The following is a 20,853-nucleotide window of genomic DNA, read 5'->3' on the forward strand; positions in this document are numbered from 1 at the left end:
CATTTAAAAATAATAATAATTGTGATAACATTTATGGCCTGTCTGTCTATGGGTAACTGGGTTGAAGTGTTATGCTTTTGACATCTAGTCAAAATGTTATGATTTGACTAGATGTTCAGTGTTTCTTTACGAAAAAAATAGTTAACAAAAATTGGTTCACCATTTTAAAAAGAGTTCAGTTCACTTAACAGGATTGGTCTTAAAATTAGGAACAGTTTTTTAAAACTTAATTAATCAATAATCATGTGAAATATATAATAATCTTCAGAAATTACTTTATCAAAGCAACAAAATAACTAAAGCTTTAAAATGGTGAAAAGTTGTAGAAATGTGGAGGTTAAAATCTTCCTAGAAGTAGGATGTGGGACATGTTAAAATCTTCCTAGAAGATGCACAGAGTCACAGAGGATGTCACAGAGGATGCACAGAGGGACATGTTAAAATCTTCCTAGAAGTCACAGAGGATGCACAGAGGGACATGTTAAAATCTTCCTAGAAGTCACAGAGGATGCACAGAGGGACATGTTAAAATCTTCCTAGAAGATCACAGAGGTTAAAATCTTCCTGTCACAGAGGGACATGTTAAAATCTTCCTAGAAGTCACAGAGGATGCACAGAGGGACATGTTAAAATCTTCCTAGTCACAGAGGATGCACAGAGGGGTTAAAATCTTCCTAGAAGTCACAGAGGATGCACAGAGAGGACATGTTAAAATCTTCCTAGAAGTCACAGAGGATGACATGTTAAAATCTTCCTAGAAGTCACAGAGGATGCACAGAGGGACATGTTAAAATCTTCCTAGAAGTCACAGAGGATGCACAGAGGGACATGTTAAAATCTTCCTGCACAGAGGGAAGTTAAAATCTTCCTAGAAGTCACAGAGGATGCACAGAGGACATGTTAAAATCTTCCTAGAAGTCACAGAGGATGCACAGAGGGACATGTTAAAATCTTCCTAGAGGTCACAGAGGATGTCACAGAGAGGGACATGTTAAAATCTTCCTAGAAGTCACAGAGGATGCACAGAGGGACATGTTAAAATCTTCCTAGAAGTCACAGAGGATGCACAGAGGGACATGTTAAAATCTTCCTAGAAGTCACAGAGGATGCACAGAGAGACATGTTAAAAATCTTCCTAGAAGTCACAGAGGATGCACAGAGAGACATGTTAAAATGCAGATTCTTTTCACGTTAACAACACTTTATTAATATAAAAAAATGTATTGAATTTTCCATGAGGTCTATTTAATTTATCTTTAATATAACAGGCTTAAAAAATATCAAAGGTACACCAAAGACACTAATTTCATGGAATGACCCAGCACCAATATTATGGGCTACATTATCATAGTGCAAAAGAGCACAAATCTTTGTAAAAAAGAGCGTTAGCCTCATTATAATCTGGCAGCATGATTTACTTTGGAGGAACGAGTAGACTACAGTTTAGTAAACTGAGCAAAAATGTAGCTGCATGAACTAGCCTCCTTATAATGCACAAATCTAATTGTGCTGTCAAATTGACAGATCTTGGATTTTTTTTCACCACAAAACTCAAGAGACTTGTACACAAACTACCTGTGAACGATGTCCCACAACCTGAGTCCATCTTCCCTGTAGAGGAAGTTGGGGATTGACTCCAGACCACGTGCTGTGATGTCCTCCGGCATACAGAGGGAGCTGTAGGTCAATGAGGCCACAGCTTCCTTCAGGAACTCCACCATCCCTGGACCTCCTATACTGGCATTCTTCAAGATGGGTTAAAGGGATAGTTCACCTTTTTTTAAATCATGGCATAATCTATTTCACAGAGCAAAATATCCACCCTTGTTGAGGGTTTATTTATTTATATAGTTTTTTTATTTATTGCAAAAATGTGCTGTTTCCATCAAGCCTGTTGGGTAATTCAGCCTCATGATGGTTGGATGGAAACATGGTTTATGTAACCAGTGAGAAAAACCTGTCACTTCTCTCCTTGTGTCATATAATTGTACATGCAGTTGGGTTCTAATGGCGATCAGTGTTTTAAATATCAAACAGGGTTATCAATGACAGAACTTGTTAATGACAGACGTCAGGGCAGCTCTGTGGTTTAAATATCAAACAGGGTTATCAATGACAGAACTTGTTAATGACAGACGTCAGGGCAGCTCTGTGGTTTAAGCGACAAAGGCAGGTTGCCTGATATCACAAAAATGATGCACATGCATAGATGGAGCAGATGACTGTGTGTTATGAGTCTGAACGGTCAGATAGCTAGCAACAATGACAAGAAGCTACCATGTGGGGAATCGCAGGTGGCTTGTTTCAGCTAGTTGCATTTTGTCCTTGATACCATGTCTTGTTTTCAGGTGTTTAAACTTATCACATCTATGCTAATATGGCTATGCTAATATGGATACCATTCTCTATCTAGCCAACAACTGTAACGATATATTTGAGAGAAAAGTGCTTATTGTGCAAATGTATTTATGTTTTCAATAAACATTTGGAGACAAAATAGAGTTAAAGTTGTCAATAATACTTTGGCATTGACAGTTGTTTTGCCCTCAAATTGCGCTGCATTGGTTTTGTTGCTAAACAACCCTCCCGTTTAGGGCTGAGAGGTTCACAAAGATGTATCACAACAACGCCTGACACGTCCGCCTGATGATCAATTTACTCTACCGCGGTATGTGTCGCTAGGCAACACCTGACAGATCAGCCTGATGATCAATTTACTCTACCGCGGTATGTGTCGCTAGGCAACGCCTGACAGATCAGCCTGATGATCAATTTACTCTACCGCGGTATGTGTCGCTAGGCAACGCCTGACAGATCAGCCTGATGATCAATTTACTCTACCGCGGTATGTGTCGCTAGGTGTACATCTCAAAACGATAACCAGCTCAGTGTCAAATGTGTTACAGGCTTTGATTTTCCCATTGATGTTTTGAGGTTGGACTTTAGCACATACAGTATAGCTGGTTAGCATGTAGGGCTCACTGATTGGTGTCACCTCACTAGACAGTATGTGTTACACCTCTGCAGGTTGCCATCTTGTTAGTGGGAAGGTGTTTCACGGTGCTGGCCCAGGTGTATTTAAGAATGGGTGGCCCAGTGCTCCAGATGTCTTGAGATATGTGGAGGGTCAACACCTTTAGGTGTGGTGCTCCCTATATGAGTTCTAGGAAAATATTCCTGATTTTCGTTTTGCTCCACCTTTTTGGTTTGCTTCCTGTCTGTAAGTTTGATGTGGGTTTTTCTTTTGTTTGCCTCTTCTTGGGCAAATTTTGTCGGAGCTCATGGTGGGTGTCTTTTAGGTTCCAGTTGTTGTTGCTAGTCAACTTTCAGTGGACACCCCCATGAGTGTCTTTCAGAAGCCCTCCTAAAACCCCACCTGTTTTGTTTTGGTTGTTGGTCAGTGACTCTGTTAGTTCCCCCTTCTGTTTGAGTGACATTTTTGCAGGGGGCACGTAACAAAAGTTACGATTGTATAATCGTATGGTGTTTAGAAGGCCTTATTTTAGATGTACTTCACGTTGTTTAATCCGAACAGTTTTTAAATAAGTTAGCTGGTAATTTTGGAACGTCCAGAATAATCCTTTTTGGAGAATGTAACAATGCTAGTGGAAATGGATTGTATCAGCGGTGCATTTATAAGCATGCGGAAAGCAGGGTGCTTATTTTTGAACACAGAGCTCTCTTGTGCTTTTGAATCAGTTTCCACTAGCATTGTGACATTCCACATGTATTAACGTATTATAGAACATTATAAGAATGGAATAGGCAGTACCTCTGTGAACAGCCCATTCTCTGATATGAGGGCCTGTCTCGCTAGAGTGTTGATCTGCAGAGTGTAGCGGAAGTGAGAGATCAGGAGCTATGGAGAAAGATGTAACAATCGTACATGAAATTCACACCTAAAAATGCTATGTATTGTACTGTACTACAAACAACCTACTGCTTCTTTCAATTACAAACAAATACATACAATGAATACATTAATTCCAAATACTTCAGGTTCTCTTAATCATGTTAAAAGTATTGAGTTAATAGGAAAATGAAAACTCACACAACTGTAGTTTTATAACAGTTCAAAACATACTCAGTGTCTGTGTGCACAGCAGTAGGTATGTACCTTGTAGATGGGATGCACCATTGGTAGGTTACGCAGTGTCGACATGGCGAACACCTCAGCCAGCAGGTGAGTCCTCAGCAGGTGAAAGTTCAGCTCGTGTTCAGCGAAGTCAGCGCTCCTCACAAAGATCTTGGCCAGGAGCCAGTCATACTCAGAGTCAGTAGGAAGGAAGATGGGGTTGTCTTCTCCAGGCTCCTGCTTCAGCTGTGAAAGGAAGCAGAACAATCATGGCTTGCTTCATTAATTGAGAATGTGTATATTGTTACAATTTAAAGACATACGGAAGTTTTTAGAGTTGTTTTCTTAAAACGAGTGTTGCCTGTATGGTTCATGCAGACAGAGGATATAACATCAATCATGAAACCCCCAAATCCTTAGTTTTAGGCTAACAGTATATGCTTTTGCTCATGCTTTTTCTTTCTGGTTAGTTTATTAGTTCATTTCTGGGTAATATTTATGTCCATTTATGGGACTCCTTTTGGTTCAAGAGAACTCCCAGTGTGTCACGCCTTGGTCATTGTATTTTGTGTTTTTCGTTATATTTTGGTCAGGCCAGGGTGTGACATGGGTTTATGTGTTGGGTTCGTATTGGGGTTTTATTAGCATTGGGATTGTGTATGATTAGGGGTGTGTCTAGTTAGGCTTGGCTGCCTGAGGCGGTTCTCAATTGGAGTCAGGTGATTCTCGTTGTCTCGGATTGGGAACCGTATTTAGGTAGCCTGAGTTCACTTTGTAATTCGTGGGTGTTTGTTCCTGTCTCTGTGTTGTAGTCACCAGATAGGCTGTAATTAGTTTCACGTTCCGTTCTGTTGTTTTTGTAGTTAGTATCAGTTATTTAATGTACCGCGTTCTTTCATTAAAGTCATGAGTAACCTACACGCTGCATTTCGGTCCGACTCTCTTCTTTCAACAGACGAACTACGTTACACAGTGGCAAACATTCTGTTAAGATGATTTAGTTTGGGTTTGGGAAGTAAAGATCTCATTGTTATGTGAGATGTACCTGGATTGCGATGGGAATGAGCTTCTCTTCTGGGGTCACATAGAGCAAGCAGAGAGGAGCAGCCAAGAAGTGCTGTTTCCCGTGGATCACGTTTGCTGTCACTCCATGTAGACGCTTGTAGTCAACCAGGAAGATGTTGCCTTTCTGTTTAGGTTAGGACATTAATGAGTAAGGGAGGTAGATGTTGCCTTTCTGTTTAGGTTAGGACATTAATGAGTAAGGGAGGTAGATGTTGCCTTTCTGTTTAGGTTAGGACATTAATGAGTAAGGGAGGCAGATGTTGCCAACAACACCACCATGCCAAAGGAAGTGTACTGACACAATGTATAACATATTGTACTGTACCACACACAATTTCCCGAGGAAGAAACCACTAGAGCAATAACAGAACTATGAATGACATACATTACTCCATTTTTACAAACCTGAATTTCTGCTTCAAGGTTTTTTCCGAAAAGGGAAGCCTTCACCATGTCTTCTGTGACGGGGAAGTTCTCTGGAAGCTTGGAGCAGCGATGGATCATCATGGGGTTGATGCCGTTCAGAAGCTGGTACCCAAAAAACTCATCCTCCTTCCAGTTATTTTCGACATATTCTAGAAAAAAACAAAATGATCATGTGTAAAAAGAAACTTTGTGCAAAATAATAATGAGATGCTAATGATTCCAGTGAGCTATTTGAATGCTGCCTTTTTTAAAGGCTGAGGCCAACTTACCATAGACGTCAGTCTTGTGTCCATTGAAAACGTGACTGAGTTCATCTAGGCTCTTCCATTGTTTCTTGTTGGTGGAATGGGTTTCTAGTTTGAGTGACAACAATCTGCCAGGATAGAGGAGGAACTTGACTTCAACATGAGAAAGATGGTGCAGTTGATTAGAGAATGTTGCTAACAATGCCAGGATGTCCCCCAGGGCTCTGTGCTAGGTCCACTACTCTTCAAGATCCTCCCCCTAGGGTGATCGACTCATTCACAGGCCACATATCCTTAATATTATGTGTCAATCGGCATTTGATTTGGTGAAAAGTTCAGCTATTTGGTTATAATGTCTGCTAAATGGTTAATGGGCTTGTTATTTGATACGATTTCAGGCATGATTTGAGTGGCTAAAAACTCATTTAGGAGTTTTTAATTCATTTAGGAAAAACTTGCCTGAGGGTGTTATTACTGGCATCATTCCTATAATCCACGTTCCACCACAAACCTGATGGCCACATTCCCAACATCTCATAATATCACAATTACCTGAACTGGTGTAGGACAATCACATCTCATCTCACCGTAAAGGAAGTATTTTTAAAGGTGTATTGGGGATATGCCAATAGAGATGAATAAATATCTAATTCATTTCCTGGTTCTGCCTCTTGTGTTTCTCAACCTGGTTTCCATGTTCCCCTGGGGATACTTGGCCTACACTCAGGTGGTACTGGCGAAGACTCACAAGAGCATAGGCCTACAGGTAAAATGCACACGAGGGGGGATACGTCAGGGGTACTCTGGGAAGAGCAAAATGTGACTGTTTTACAGTAAGCAAAACCATTTTGAAAACCAGTGCTCCAACTTACGCTTCGACTGCTGTGAACTTGAACTCCAACTCCTTGGTGAAAGAGAAGCGGACCTCAGCAGGGAGATCAGAAGCACTGTCACATTCCATTATTTGGGGTAGACCCTCGGCATATATACTCCAGCTGAAGGGAACAGACACGGTAAATCAAGACGGGATACACAGCCTGTCGTTCACCATTACATACAAAATGGTAGCTTAGGTGACTTCACGTGAATGTATCTGTGTTTAAGAGTTATTTGTTTCTTTGGAGTTTAGAGTTTATAGTTTAGAAAAAAATGATGTGTCATTCCACAAATGCTACAACTATACACTACCGTTTTTTAAATACATTGTGGACCACTCAAATTGAGTTGAGACACTAAAATCAATCATAGTCAAACATGGTGCAGTAGAGGTGTGATCTATAATACATTACATCTGTACGCATAAACATCTGTACATAAATGGACAATTAGGCACTTATAAAGAAGTCTCCATTGGAGGATAAGTCGCATTTACATAATTGTTACTTGAAGATGTCGTCATTTATTATTTTCATCTAGACTGTTAAAACAATATTTTTGACTGGACAGCTGAGGAAACACATCCTCTCGAATGTTGTTGTGTAACAACAGCAAGAACGGTCACTCCACATAAAACATGTGCAAGAGAGCTTCGATATTGCTGGGATTAAACTGTACGTACATAGGGCTCAGTCCCAAACAAGGCTATTATAGTTCTTTGTTTTTATTTTTTTATATTTAAACAAAGAAATGATAATAACCTGTTTAGTTTCAATTCATTTTCAGGCTTGATTTTCTAGTTTAGATTCTGTTTTCATTTGATTAAAAACATTTCTATTTCATTTGATATTATTTTGGTTTTAGTTTTTGTGTAAGGGACAGAAAGTAGCCTAGGCGTGGGAGGCTAGAAGACATTTATGTGTTGTTGGACTATAGTTTGAGTGTTTTTGGGGGATTTCAAATCTTGCCACTGGGGGGCAGTTTTAAATAAGGTGATGGGTCAGGTCATAGTCTCGGTTATATTTAAATTATGAAGTCAATCTCAATGTGACTTGTCCATGTTAACAGCAATCCAATGCTTTTATTTAACCTTAGTAGTCAAAACCACATTTTATTGGACACATACACATATTTAGCAGATGTTATCGCGGGTGTAGCAAAATGCTTGTGTTCCTAGCTCTAACAGTAGAGTAGTATCTAACAATTCACAACAATACACACATCTAAAGGTAAAATAATGGAATTAAGAAATATATAAATATTAGGACGAGCAATGTCGGAGTTGCATTGACTAAAATACAGTAGAAGAGAATACAGTATATACATGAGATGAGTAAAGCAGTATGTCAACATTATTAAACTGACTACCGTAAGAAGAATAAAGTACCTTTACCTGACAGAAAGAGGGGAAAAACATCAAATGAAGTCATTGCACATGTGTCAGCTACTAATAGCTAGTAAAAGTGGTGCACTAGCTGCCTATTTGAAATGTCATCATTTTCCTGGCAGAATTTACCCATCCGATTCAGAACTTGTAAAAGCCATTTCAATTTTTGCCCAAAGTTTAGTAGAAAAACAAACTACAACTGAACATAATTTGATGATTTTTGTTTTAGTTTGTTTTAGAGGCAAAGATAATAGTTTCAGTATAGTTTTTCAAACTGATTTCTTAATCATTTTATTTCAGTTTAGGAAATAGTTTTTTCATGATAAATTTTTGTTTCAGTTTTAGTTTACTATAATAACTTTGGTCCCAATAGTGTGTTTAAAAAGACAGTAGGTGCACATTTTGTTACTTTCGTGTTTGTACCACTTTAGTTCATTGCTCTCTAAAAGTGCTGATTCAAAAGCATTTGGATGTTGTTTTGAATTGTTTCTGCATCTTAGGAGTTGAGTTTCAAGATGTCAGAACCAGCCTCTCACCGGTACATCTTTTGGCGACTCTGCAGCTCCTTCTTTCTCTCTTCTATGGCCTCTGGCCAGGTCTCATTGAATATCAGTTTACCTTATCAACAAAATGCCATAAAGAGTGATTATTGTCATGTTTTAGGGGGATTGATCAACATCTTAAACCATTTAAAGTATATTATTATTCCATAAAAATGGCCCGTTTGACACATTTCATAATAAACTACAAATGACATTCAGCGAGCTGATGTATAATAGGCACAGCAGGTCTACTCAGAACTTAACCTAGACAATGATCTGTATACCAACATACTGACCAGTGGCCTCTCTGAACATCAGCCGCTCATGGCCTGAGATCCAGTGGTAACAGGGGAAGTTGACTGTGTCTCCCTCTGGTGTGGTCACCACTACTTTAGAGCAGAACCAGTCATCGTTGAGGAAGCAGAATGGGAGGTACGGCTCTGATTCCAGCACCACAAACTCCAGATGGCCCAGGGAGGAAGGACAGAACACATCAAGCTCAATCACCTACAGAGAGATAGATGACATGTTAGACTGATCCCAGCAAACAAACAACTTTCTCTCAACGTTGACTAAGTTGAGCCTGTTTGTTTAGTTGTTTTTCAATTTATTTATTTTTTATTTCACATTTATTTAACCAGTTAGGTTAGTTGAGAACAATTTTTGATTTACAACTGCGACCTGGCCAAGATAAAGCAAAGCAGTGCGACAAAACGAACACAGAGTTATACATGGGATAAACAAACGTACAGTCAATAACACAATAGAAAAATCTGTATACAGTGTGTGCGAATTAAGTAAGGAGGTAAGGCAATAAATAGGCCATAGTGGCAAAGTAATTAGAATTTAGCAATTAACACTGGAGTGATAGATGTGCAGATGAGGATGTGCAAGTAGAAATACTGGTGTGCAAAAGAGCAGAAAAACAAAAACAAATATGGGGATGAGGTAGGTAGTTGGCTGGATGGGCAATTTACCGATGGGCTGTGTACAGCTGCAGCGATCGGTAAGCTGCTCTGACAGCTGATGCTTAAAGTTAGTGAGGGAGATATAAGGCTCCAACTTCAGTGCTTTTTGCAATTAATTCCAGCAGAGAACTGGAAGGAAAGGCGGCCAAAGAGGTGTTGGCTTTGGGGAGGACCGGTGAAATATTCCTGCTGGAGCGCATGCTACAGGTGGGTGTTGCTATGGTGACCAGTGAGCTGAGATAAGGGGGAGCTTTACCTAGCAAAGACTTATAGATAACCTGAAGCCAATGGGTTTGGCGACGAATATGTAGCGAGGACCAGCCAATGAGAGCATACAGGTTGCAGTGGTGGATAGTATATGGGGCTTTGGTGACAAAAACGGATGGCACTGTGATAGACTGCATCCAGTTTGCTGAGTAGAGTGTTGGAGGCTATTTTGTAAATGACGTCGCTGAAGTCAAGGATCATTAGGATAGTCAGTTTTACAAGGGTAAGTTTGGCAGCATGAGTGAAGGAGGCTTTGTTGCGAAATAGGAAGCCGGTTCTAGATTTCATTTTGGATTGGAGATGAATAATATGGGTCTGGAAGGAGAGTTTACAGTCTAGCCAGACACCTAAGTATTTATAGTAGTCCACATATTCTAAGTCAGAACCGTCCAGAGTAGTGATGCTAGTCGGGAAGGCGGTTAGCAAACGGTTGAAGAGCATGCATTTAGTTTTACTAGCATTTAAGAGCAGTTGGAGGCCACAGAAGAGGTGTTGTATGGCATTGAAGCTCGTCTGGAGGTTTGTTCAATTCCAGAATGTAGCTTTAATTTGGCATTTGGAACAGTACAGAGGGTTTGATACATTGTTCACTAGGTACAGACCACACCTTCAACATAGTTTTAAAGATTTTATTGTAAGGGAATGGGTAGTATGTGGAGGATGAGGGTTGCAGTAGGTATCTCAGAGGGGAGTGAGGCCTAAGAGGCTTTTATAAATAACCATCAACCAGTGGGCCTTGCGCCGGGTATACAGAGATTTCCAGTTTACAGAGGAGTTTAGAGTGCAGTGACTTGTCCTATAAGGAGCATTGGTGGAAGTCTGATGGCCGAATGGTAAAGAACATCTAGCGGCTTGAGAACACCCTTACTTGACAATCTATACATGATGTCTCCGTAATCTAGCATGGGCAGGATGGTCATCGGAATCAGGGTTCGTTTGGCAGCTGGGGTGAAAGAAGAGATTACGATAGAGGAAACCGAGTCTAGATTTAACCTTAGCCTGCAGCTTGGATATGTGCTGAGAGAAGGACAGTGTACTGTCTAAACATACTCCCAAGTACGTGTATGAGGTGACTACCTCAAGCTCTAAACCCTCAGAGATGGTCATCAATGACACATCCATAACCTGAGCGGAAACCAGATTGCATACCAGAGAGAATACTACAAGTGTTTCCAACACTTTTTATAACAGTTAGGATCAGCATGAGCTCTCACTTTAAATAAAGGAAGCACTGTGGCTGCCTTCCAAGCGTCTATGACAAATCCGGACAAGTCATTTAACTGAGCAGCCGTGAAACAGTGATCACTAAGGTTATTACAGAAAACACCAGTATGATACTACGATGGACATTTTTATAATGTAAAGAGAGAGCCTTAAAAATGTTCATCTTGTCTTCGTGTCATAAATAATCCTTGGTTCCTGCCTGTGCTTGGTAAAGATAAGAGGTGGGGCGACATGACCCCCTCCTTAGGACCATCTGGCAGAACGCCCAGAATAAGTTCTACAAGTTAAGATAGGAGACTGTGTCAGACACATGCCAGAACCAACTCTATCAACTATGTAACGTGTCTGTAACCAGACTATAAGGGATAACGGGACTGCCCCAGAAGAGAGAGCTCCTAATCGACCATTGTACTTGGTGCATTGAGTTGGTTGGAACCTCTCCAGTGCGCTGGTAATGAAGGATTATTCATTTAATATTGACTTCGACTTCAGGATTATTTGTGAGGATAACATCAAGGAGAGGAGCCTTTTCTGGGTGTTTGGGGTTAGTAATGATCTGAGAGAGATTTAAGGAGTCCTATTGTTTTAAGACTTGGGCCGGTGGTTTAATCATGTCCCCGTTTAGGTCACCTATCAGGACAAATTCATACTTACTGTAAGGGCCCAGGAGAGAGCTTAGGGCAAGTAGGTTACAGGCCGGTGCTGATGGTGGACAATAACAACCAGCAACAATCAACAAAGAGCTATTTGAATGCTTAATGCTGAAAACCAGCAAAACCAATTGTAAGACAACCGAGCACTGAAGGTGATCTTTGGTGTCATGTTTTGTCATTTATTATCTTGTCTTGTCCCTGTGCTTCCCATTCTATTCGTTTCCCTCTGCTGGTCTTATTAGGTTCTTTCCCTCTTTCTATCCCTCTCTCTCCCCCTCCCTCTCTCACTCTCTCGCTCTCTCTTCTCTCTATCGTTCCGTTCCTGCTCCCAGCTGTTCCTATTCCCCTAATCATCATTTAGCCTTCCCACACCTGTTCCCGATCCTTTTCCCTGATTAGAGTCCCTATTTCTCTCCTTGTTATTCGTTTCTGCCCTGTCGGTTCCTTGTCTAGAATTCACCGTGCTGTGTTTGTGTATCGCCCTGTCGTGTCGTGTTTTCCTCAGATGCTGCGTGGTGAGCAGGTGTCTGAGTCTGTTTGGTTCAAGTGCCTTCCCGAGGCAACCTGCTGTTCACCTGCTGTTCAAGATCGAGTCTCCAGTTTGTCCTCGTCATTTCGAGTGAAAGTTGTGTTTTTTGATTGTATTTACTTTACTGGATTAAAGACTCTGTTTTCGCCAAGTCGCTTTTGGGTCCTCTTTCACCAGCATGACAGAAGGAACCGACCAAGGAATGGACCCAGCGACTTCAGACGCTCGTTACACTGCCGTCAAGATCCAAGGAGCCATGCTCGGCAGACACGAGCAGGAATTGTCTGCTGCTCGCCATGCCGTGGAGAACCTGGCCGCTCAGGTTTCCGACCTCTCTGGACAGTTCCAGAGTCTTCGTCTCGTGCCACCTGTTACTTCCTGGCCTGCCGAGCCTCCAGAACCTAGGGTTAATAACCCACCTTGCTACTACGGGCAGCCCACTGAGTGCCGCTCCTTTCTCACGCAGTGTGAGATTGTGTTCTCTCTCCAACCCAACACATACTCTAGAGAGAGAGCTCGGGTTGCTTACGTCATTTCACTCCTTACTGGCCGGGCTCGAGAATGGGGCACAGCTATCTGGGAGGCAAGGGCTGATTGCTCTAACAAGTACCAGAACTTTAAGGAGGAGATGATTCGGGTTTTTGACCGTTCAGTTTTTGGTAGGGAGGCTTCTAGGGCCCTGGCTTCCCTATGCCAAGGTGAACGGTCCATAACGGATTATTCTATTGAGTTTCGCACTCTTGCTGCCTCTAGTGAGTGGAACGAGCCGGCGCTGCTCGCTCGTTTTCTGGAGGGACTCCACGCAGTGGTTAAGGATGAGATTCTCTCCCGGGAGGTTCCTTCAGATGTGGACTCTTTGATTGCTCTCGCCATCCGCATAGAACGACGGGTAGATCTTCGTCACCGGGCTCGTGGAAGAGAGCTCGCATCAACGGTGTTTCCCTGCTCCGCATCGCAACCATCTCCCTCCTCTGGCTCAGAGACTGAGCCCATGCAGCTGGGAGGGATTCGCATCTCGACTAAGGAGAGGGAACGGAGGATCACCAACCGCCTGTGCCTCTATTGCGGAGCTGCTGGACATTTTGTTAATTCATGTCCAGTAAAAGCCAGAGCTCATCTGTAAGCGGAGGGCTACAGGTGAGCGCAACTACTCAAGTCTCTCCATCAAAATCCTGTACTACTTTGTCGGTCCATCTACGCTGGACCGGTTCGGGTGCTACATGTAGTGCCTTGATAGACTCTGGGGCTGAGGGTTGTTTCATGGACGAAGCATGGGTTCGGAAACATGACATTCCTTTCAGAGAGTTAGAGAAGCCTACGCCCATGTTCGCCTTAGATGGTAGTCATCTTCCCAGTATCAGATTTGAGACACTACCTTTAACCCTCACAGTATCTGGTAACCACAGTGAGACTATTTCTTTTTTGATTTTTCGTTCACCGTTTACACCTGTTGTTTTGGGTCATCCCTGGCTAGTATGTCATAATCCTTCTATTAATTGGTCTAGTAATTCTATCCTATCCTGGAACGTTTCTTGTCATGTGAAGTGTTTAATGTCTGCCATCCCTCCCGTTTCTTCTGTCCCTACTTCTCAGGAGGAACCTGGCGATTTGACAGGAGTGCCGGAGGAATATCATGATCTGCGCACGGTCTTCAGTCGGTCCCGAGCCAACTCCCTTCCTCCTCACCGGTCGTATGATTGTAGTATTGATCTCCTTCCGGGGACCACTCCTCCTCGGGGTAGACTATACTCTCTGTCGGCTCCCGAACGTAAGGCTCTCGAGGATTATTTGTCTGTGTCTCTTGACGCCGGTACCATAGTGCCTTCTTCCTCTCCGGCCGGGGCGGGGTTCTTTTTGTTAAGAAGAAGGACGGTACTCTGCGCCCCTGCGTGGATTATCGAGGGCTGAATGACATAACGGTTAAGAATCGTTATCCGCTTCCCCTTATGTCATCAGCCTTCGAGATTCTGCAGGGAGCCAGGTGCTTTACTAAGTTGGACCTTCGTAACGCTTACCATCTCGTGCGCATCAGAGAGGGGGACGAGTGGAAAACGGCGTTTAACACTCCGTTAGGGCATTTTGAGTACCGGGTTCTGCCGTTTGGTCTCGCCAATGCGCCAGCTGTTTTTCAGGCATTAGTTAATGATGTTCTGAGAGACATGCTGAACATCTTTGTTTTTGTCTATCTTGACGATATCCTGATTTTTTCTCCGTCACTCGAGATTCATGTTCAGCACGTTCGACGTGTTCTACAGCGCCTTTTAGAGAATTGTCTCTACGTAAAGGCTGAGAAGTGCTCTTTTCATGTCTCCTCCGTTACTTTTCTCGGTTCCGTTATTTCCGCTGAAGGCATTCAGATGGATTCCGCTAAGGTCCAAGCTGTCAGTGATTGGCCCGTTCCAAGGTCACGTGTCGAGTTGCAGCGCTTTTTAGGTTTCGCTAATTTCTATCGGCGTTTCATTCGTAATTTCGGTCAAGTTGCTGCCCCTCTCACAGCTCTTACTTCTGTCAAGACGTGTTTTAAGTGGTCCGGTTCCGCCCAGGGAGCTTTTGATCTTCTAAAAGAACGTTTTACGTCCGCTCCTATCCTCGTTACTCCTGACGTCACTAGACAATTCATTGTCGAGGTTGACGCTTCAGAGGTAGGCGTGGGAGCCATTCTATCCCAGCGCTTCCAGTCTGACGATAAGGTTCATCCTTGCGCTTATTTTTCTCATCGCCTGTCGCCATCTGAGCGCAACTATGATGTGGGTAACCGTGAACTGCTCGCCATCCGCTTAGCCCTAGGCGAATGGCGACAGTGGTTGGAGGGGGCGACCGTTCCTTTTGTCGTTTGGACAGACCATAAGAACCTTGAGTACATCCGTTCTGCCAAACGACTTAATGCCCGTCAAGCTCGTTGGGCGTTGTTTTTCGCTCGTTTCGAGTTTGTGATTTCTTACCGTCCGGGTAGCAAGAACACCAAGCCTGATGCCTTATCCCGTCTGTTTAGTTCTTCTGTGGCTTCTACTGATCCCGAGGGGATTCTTCCTTATGGGCGTGTTGTCGGGCTAACAGTCTGGGGAATTGAAAGACAGGTTAAGCAAGCACTCACGCACACTGCGTCGCCGCGCGCTTGTCCTAGTAACCTCCTTTTCGTTCCTGTTTCCACTCGTCTGGCTGTTCTTCAGTGGGCTCACTCTGCCAAGTTAGCTGGTCATCCCGGTGTTCGAGGCACTCTTGCGTCTATTCGCCAGCGCTTTTGGTGGCCGACTCAGGAGCGTGACACGCGCCGTTTCGTGGCTGCTTGTTCGGACTGCGCGCAGACTAAGTCGGGTAACTCTCCTCCTGCCGGTCGTCTCAGACCGCTCCCCATTCCTTCTCGACCATGGTCTCACATCGCCCTAGACTTCATTACCGGTCTGCCTTTGTCTGCGGGGAAGACATTTACATTACATTTAAGTCATTTAGCAGACGCTCTTATCCAGAGCGACTTACAAATTGGTGCATTCACCTTATGACATCCAGTGGAACAACCACTTTACAATAGTGCATCTAAAGACTGTGATTCTTACGGTTGTCGATAGGTTCTCTAAGGCGGCACATTTCATTCCCCTCGCTAAACTTCCTTCCGCTAAGGAGACGGCACAAATCATTATCGAGAATGTATTCAGAATTCATGGTCTCCCGTTAGACGCCGTTTCAGACAGAGGCCCGCAATTCACGTCACAGTTTTGGAGGGAGTTCTGTCGTTTGATTGGTGCGTCCGTCAGTCTCTCTTCCGGGTTTCATCCCCAGTCTAACGGTCAAGCAGAGAGGGCCAGTCAGACGATTGGTCGCATACTACGCAGCCTTTCTTTCAGAAACCCTGCGTCTTGGGCAGAACAGCTCCCCTGGGCAGAATACGCTCACAATTCGCTTCCTTCGTCTGCTACCGGGTTATCTCCGTTTCAGAGTAGTCTGGGTTACCAGCCTCCTCTGTTCTCATCCCAGCTTGCCGAGTCCAGCGTTCCCTCCGCTCAAGCGTTTGTCCAACGTTGTGAGCGCACCTGGAGGAGGGTGAGGTCTGCACTTTGCCGTTACAGGGCACAGACTGTGAGAGCCGCCAATAAACGCAGGATTAAGAGTCCAAGGTATTGTTGCGGCCAGAGAGTGTGGCTTTCCACTCGCAACCTTCCTCTTACGACAGCTTCTCGTAAGTTGACTCCGCGGTTCATTGGTCCGTTCCGTGTCTCCCAGGTCGTCAATCCTGTCGCTGTGCGACTGCTTCTTCCGCGACATCTTCGTCGCGTCCATCCTGTCTTCCATGTCTCCTGTGTCAAGCCCTTTCTTCGCACTCCCGTTCGTCTTCCCTCCCCCCTCCCGTCCTTGTCGAGAGCGCACCTATTTACAAGGTACATAAGATCATGGACATGCGTTCTCGGGGACGGGGTCACCAATATTTAGTGGATTGGGAGGGTTACGGTCCTGAGGAGAGGAGTTGGGTTCCGTCTCGGGACGTGCTGGACCGTTCACTCATTGATGATTTCCTCCGTTGCCGCCAGGATTCCTCCTCGAGTGCGCCAGGAGGCGCTCGGTGAGTGGGGGTACTGTCATGTTTTGTCATTTATTATCTTGTCTTGTCCCTGTGCTTCCCATTCTATTCGTTTCCCTCTGCTGGTCTTATTAGGTTCTTTCCCTCTTTCTATCCCTCTCTCTCCCCCTCCCTCTCTCACTCTCTCGCTCTCTCTTCTCTCTATCGTTCCGTTCCTGCTCCCAGCTGTTCCTATTCCCCTAATCATCATTTAGCCTTCCCACACCTGTTCCCGATCCTTTTCCCTGATTAGAGTCCCTATTTCTCTCCTTGTTATTCGTTTCTGCCCTGTCGGTTCCTTGTCTAGAATTCACCGTGCTGTGTTTGTGTATCGCCCTGTCGTGTCGTGTTTTCCTCAGATGCTGCGTGGTGAGCAGGTGTCTGAGTCTGTTTGGTTCAAGTGCCTTCCCGAGGCAACCTGCTGTTCACCTGCTGTTCAAGATCGAGTCTCCAGTTTGTCCTCGTCATTTCGAGTGAAAGTTGTGTTTTTTGATTGTATTTACTTTACTGGATTAAAGACTCTGTTTTCGCCAAGTCGCTTTTGGGTCCTCTTTCACCAGCATGACACTTTGGTAAATATTGCCACTCCACCACCACTGGAAGATCTGTCTTGCAGAAAAAGGTTATATCCAGAAAGGTTATCAGTGTTTAGAACAGTCTTTCTTAAACATGTCTCAGTAATGCATATATCATCCGCGGTAATAAACGCATGGCATGGCAGAGGACAGGGAGAGCTTTGCAGTGTTGATTTTTTATGACATTTGAATGTGTATCAGATGTCAACAAGATCATTTTGTACAGCAATTTTATCAGCTAACATGAATACAAAGCCAGCGAGAGAGGGTTAGAATAGGATGGGAGGCCCAGAGTTGTGAGTGTTAGAAAAAACATTTTCTGTCCCATGGTCAGGTAAACGAGCTGGAGAATGAGTGCTCTTGGTGTAGGGGCGAGGTTGTCCATAGGGCGCTGAGGAGCAGGTGCTCTTATTGGAGGTACGTGGTTGACTGCAGGTGCTGGAGGAGCGGGTTTCCCCTGAAGTTGGAGGCATGGTGATTCCATCATGGAGGAGTGATGGGATAAGGTTGGGATCGGAACTTTGTGTTTGGGAAAGGAGTCCTGTTCGGCATCTGGCTTGTGCAGTGCACATCCCAAAAAGTCCGGACTCACATATAGTAGTTCAGGAACAGAGGGTATAGGGGGCTTGGGGGAGATCTTGTGTGTTGGATCGGATTTAGCTGTGGTAAATCCTGGGGTCCATCTGCTTAGGAGTTAAACTATGTGGTCAGGCAGCTTTTGGCGAGAAGCAGTGATCAGCAGAAACCTGTTGTATTCGGCGCATGTGACAACAAAAAATTGAAGTGATTTGATTTATGAATGATGGAGGCCACTCTGTTCCTGGGGACCTCCAATGCTGCAGAAATCTTTTGGTACCTTTCCCAGATCTGCACCTCAATACCTTCCTGCCTCGGAGCTCTACGGACAGTTCCTTCGACCTCATGGCTTGGTTTTTGCACTGACATGCACAGTCAACTGTGGGACCCTACATAGACAGGTGTGTGCCTTTCCAAATCATGTCCAATCAATTGAATTTACCAAAAGGTGGACTCCATTCAAGTTGTAGAAACATCTCAAGGTTGATCAATGGAAACAGGATGCACTTGAGCTCAATTTTGAGTATCACAGAAAAGGGTCAGAATAGTTACGTAATTAAGGAATGTGTTTTTTTCACTTTTATACATTTGTAAAGATGTCCAAACCTGTTTTCACTTTGACATTATGGGGTATTGTGTGTAGATTGCTGTGATTTTTTACATTTTAAAATCCATTTTAGAATAAGGCTGTAATCTGACAAAATGTGGAAAAATGTAACTGGTCTGAATACTTTCCGATGGCACTGTATATGGAAAAGCACGTTTTAAAAATTGGAACAGACGACTCTCGGTCTATCAACAGTTTTGGGGGACAGTGCTACTCCACATATACTTCCACACACAGATGGATTGTGGTAATCATTGGAGCAAACCCAAATAAAATTTGGGGGATGCATGCCAGCAAAGCCACTACACAACACAACAATAAACAATACATTCATTGCACTATAACGGTGACGAACAGTGCCCACAAACCTTTAGGGCCTACATAAAGCTGTCCCAGGAACAAAATCCCCACACCTTGCCACTCCTACACCTGGCTATCAACGGAGCCTTGTCTGGCAGTGAATCAGTTCATTCATTTGCTGCCTTTAAAAAACATAGCTGATATGGCTGACTTGCTTAAATTAATGTGGTTCCTACTGACAATTGAGGTGTGCAAACTATGGCATAAGGGTACTACAAGCAAATAAGAGGCAATCAGATCATTTCGATTAAGACAATGAGTGAGCTAGGATGGATCTAGTCAATAACTTTTTGTTCAGCACTTTTGAAATGTACAGCGACAGAATTCAGAACATGGGCCGTTCTTACAGTGTTCTCCCTGTACACCAAGTCAGAACAGTAATATAAATAAAGGGTGCATATAAGCAGACAATGAAAGCTTTTACAATATTACATTACATATGACATTACATCAAAGTTGGATCAGCCTGTAGTGTGGTTTTCCACTTTAATTTTGAGTGTGACTCCAAATCCAGACCTCCATGGGTTGATACATTTGATTTCCATTAATATTTTTTTGTGTGATTTTGTTGTCAGCACATTCAACTATGTAAAGAAAAAGTATTTAATAAGGATATTTCATTCATTCAGATCTAGGATGTGTTATTTTAGTGATCCCTTTATTTTTTTGAGCAGTGTATTATGTGACACATACTAATGCCAAAATAACATAAAAAAAGTTCGAATTTATTTAATTGGGGCTCAAAACATGCCCAGGGGGCTCAACACATGCCCAGGGGGCTCAAAACATGCCCTGAATGTTGATTCTCAACTGGGTATAATACAACTTTTTTGGAGAACTTGGCTGACAGTTTTTGGGATGTACTCTCTCCCCTTGTTCCAACCAGTTTAAACCCCCCTAGTGTCTATGTCTGCGTCCCTGCAGAAATCGAATTAGCATAAACAAAAATCCCCATCAAAATCCATCAGTTTAAGATAGAGATCATATTTTGCATGGGCTGCGTCTCAATCCATCGCATCCACCGATGTTCAGCATCTAGGGTGAAAGGTGACAGAGCCTGAGCTGTGTTTGTCAGACCATGAGACACCCCAAAAATCTGTCTTCTCACAAAAACGTCTGTAGCTTCCGAACAGTTTGGCCTGCAAACTATTGTGACCCCTCTATGGAAAGATGAGACTATCACAAACATGTGTTTTGCTCTAGGAAGCCTGCAAGCTTCACAAGACTAGATTAAAGGTAGCGGGGAACCAGTTACAAAAAATGAATGGAAGTATATATGAAGATTGTTTAGTGCCTAAAATAAGGGGTTAACTACATGTAAAAATCATATATATAAATAGTTTCCTGACATTTCTTATATCTCTCAGATATAGGACAGATACTTCAGAGCAAACTTCCTTTAGATAATCTGTTCATCTATGTATGAAGTTTTCTATGGGCTAAGAGCAGTAAGGCCAAACTCAACGTTTCATCAAATATTTTTGGGTGTATAAAAGGGGTCCTACAATTCTAATAGCTAAATTATCCTGGGTATGATCATCTTAAAACTTGTTAGGGACGTGGTCCCGTGGTGGGAACATCAATCAGCGGAAATGTTCAAGAGCGCCACCTATAGAGGTTGATAAAACTCAAACTTTCATTAAAATGGACATACAATGTACTGAATTAAAGCTACACTCGTTGTGAATCTATCCACCAAGTTAGATTTGTAAAATGCTTTTCGGCGAAAGCATGAGAAGCTATTATCTGATACCATGCACCCTCAAAATACTGCAACGTCACCTAACACGACAGATTTTGCGTTAGCCGGCGCAAACCAAAACGCAGAAATAAAATATAAAACATTCATTACCTTTGACAAGCTTCTTTCTTGGCACTCCTAAATGTCCCAATAAACATCATTTAGGGTCTTTTTTCGATTAAATC

General features: G+C 43.2%; 1 protein-coding gene across 2 annotated transcripts in view; it reads right to left on the minus strand.

The window, feature by feature from the left end:
• The window catches only part of LOC124020729 (hydroperoxide isomerase ALOXE3-like), a 30,278-nt gene that overhangs the window by 8,159 nt on the left and 1,266 nt on the right, over positions 1-20,853 (minus strand). For both annotated transcript variants that reach the window (XM_046335987.1, XM_046335986.1), the window contains 9 exons: positions 8,913-9,123; positions 8,611-8,692; positions 6,684-6,806; positions 5,836-5,939; positions 5,546-5,715; positions 5,121-5,264; positions 4,118-4,321; positions 3,773-3,859; positions 1,576-1,745 (listed from right to left, as the gene is read on the minus strand). In XM_046335987.1, coding sequence (XP_046191943.1) covers positions 1,576-1,745; positions 3,773-3,859; positions 4,118-4,321; positions 5,121-5,264; positions 5,546-5,715; positions 5,836-5,939; positions 6,684-6,806; positions 8,611-8,692; positions 8,913-9,123 — 1,295 coding nt within the window. The remainder of the gene's footprint in view (positions 1-1,575; positions 1,746-3,772; positions 3,860-4,117; positions 4,322-5,120; positions 5,265-5,545; positions 5,716-5,835; positions 5,940-6,683; positions 6,807-8,610; positions 8,693-8,912; positions 9,124-20,853) is intronic.

This window comes from Oncorhynchus gorbuscha, unplaced genomic scaffold (assembly GCF_021184085.1).
Source record: "Oncorhynchus gorbuscha isolate QuinsamMale2020 ecotype Even-year unplaced genomic scaffold, OgorEven_v1.0 Un_scaffold_891, whole genome shotgun sequence".
In the NCBI taxonomy this organism is placed as follows: Eukaryota; Metazoa; Chordata; class Actinopteri; order Salmoniformes; family Salmonidae; genus Oncorhynchus; species Oncorhynchus gorbuscha.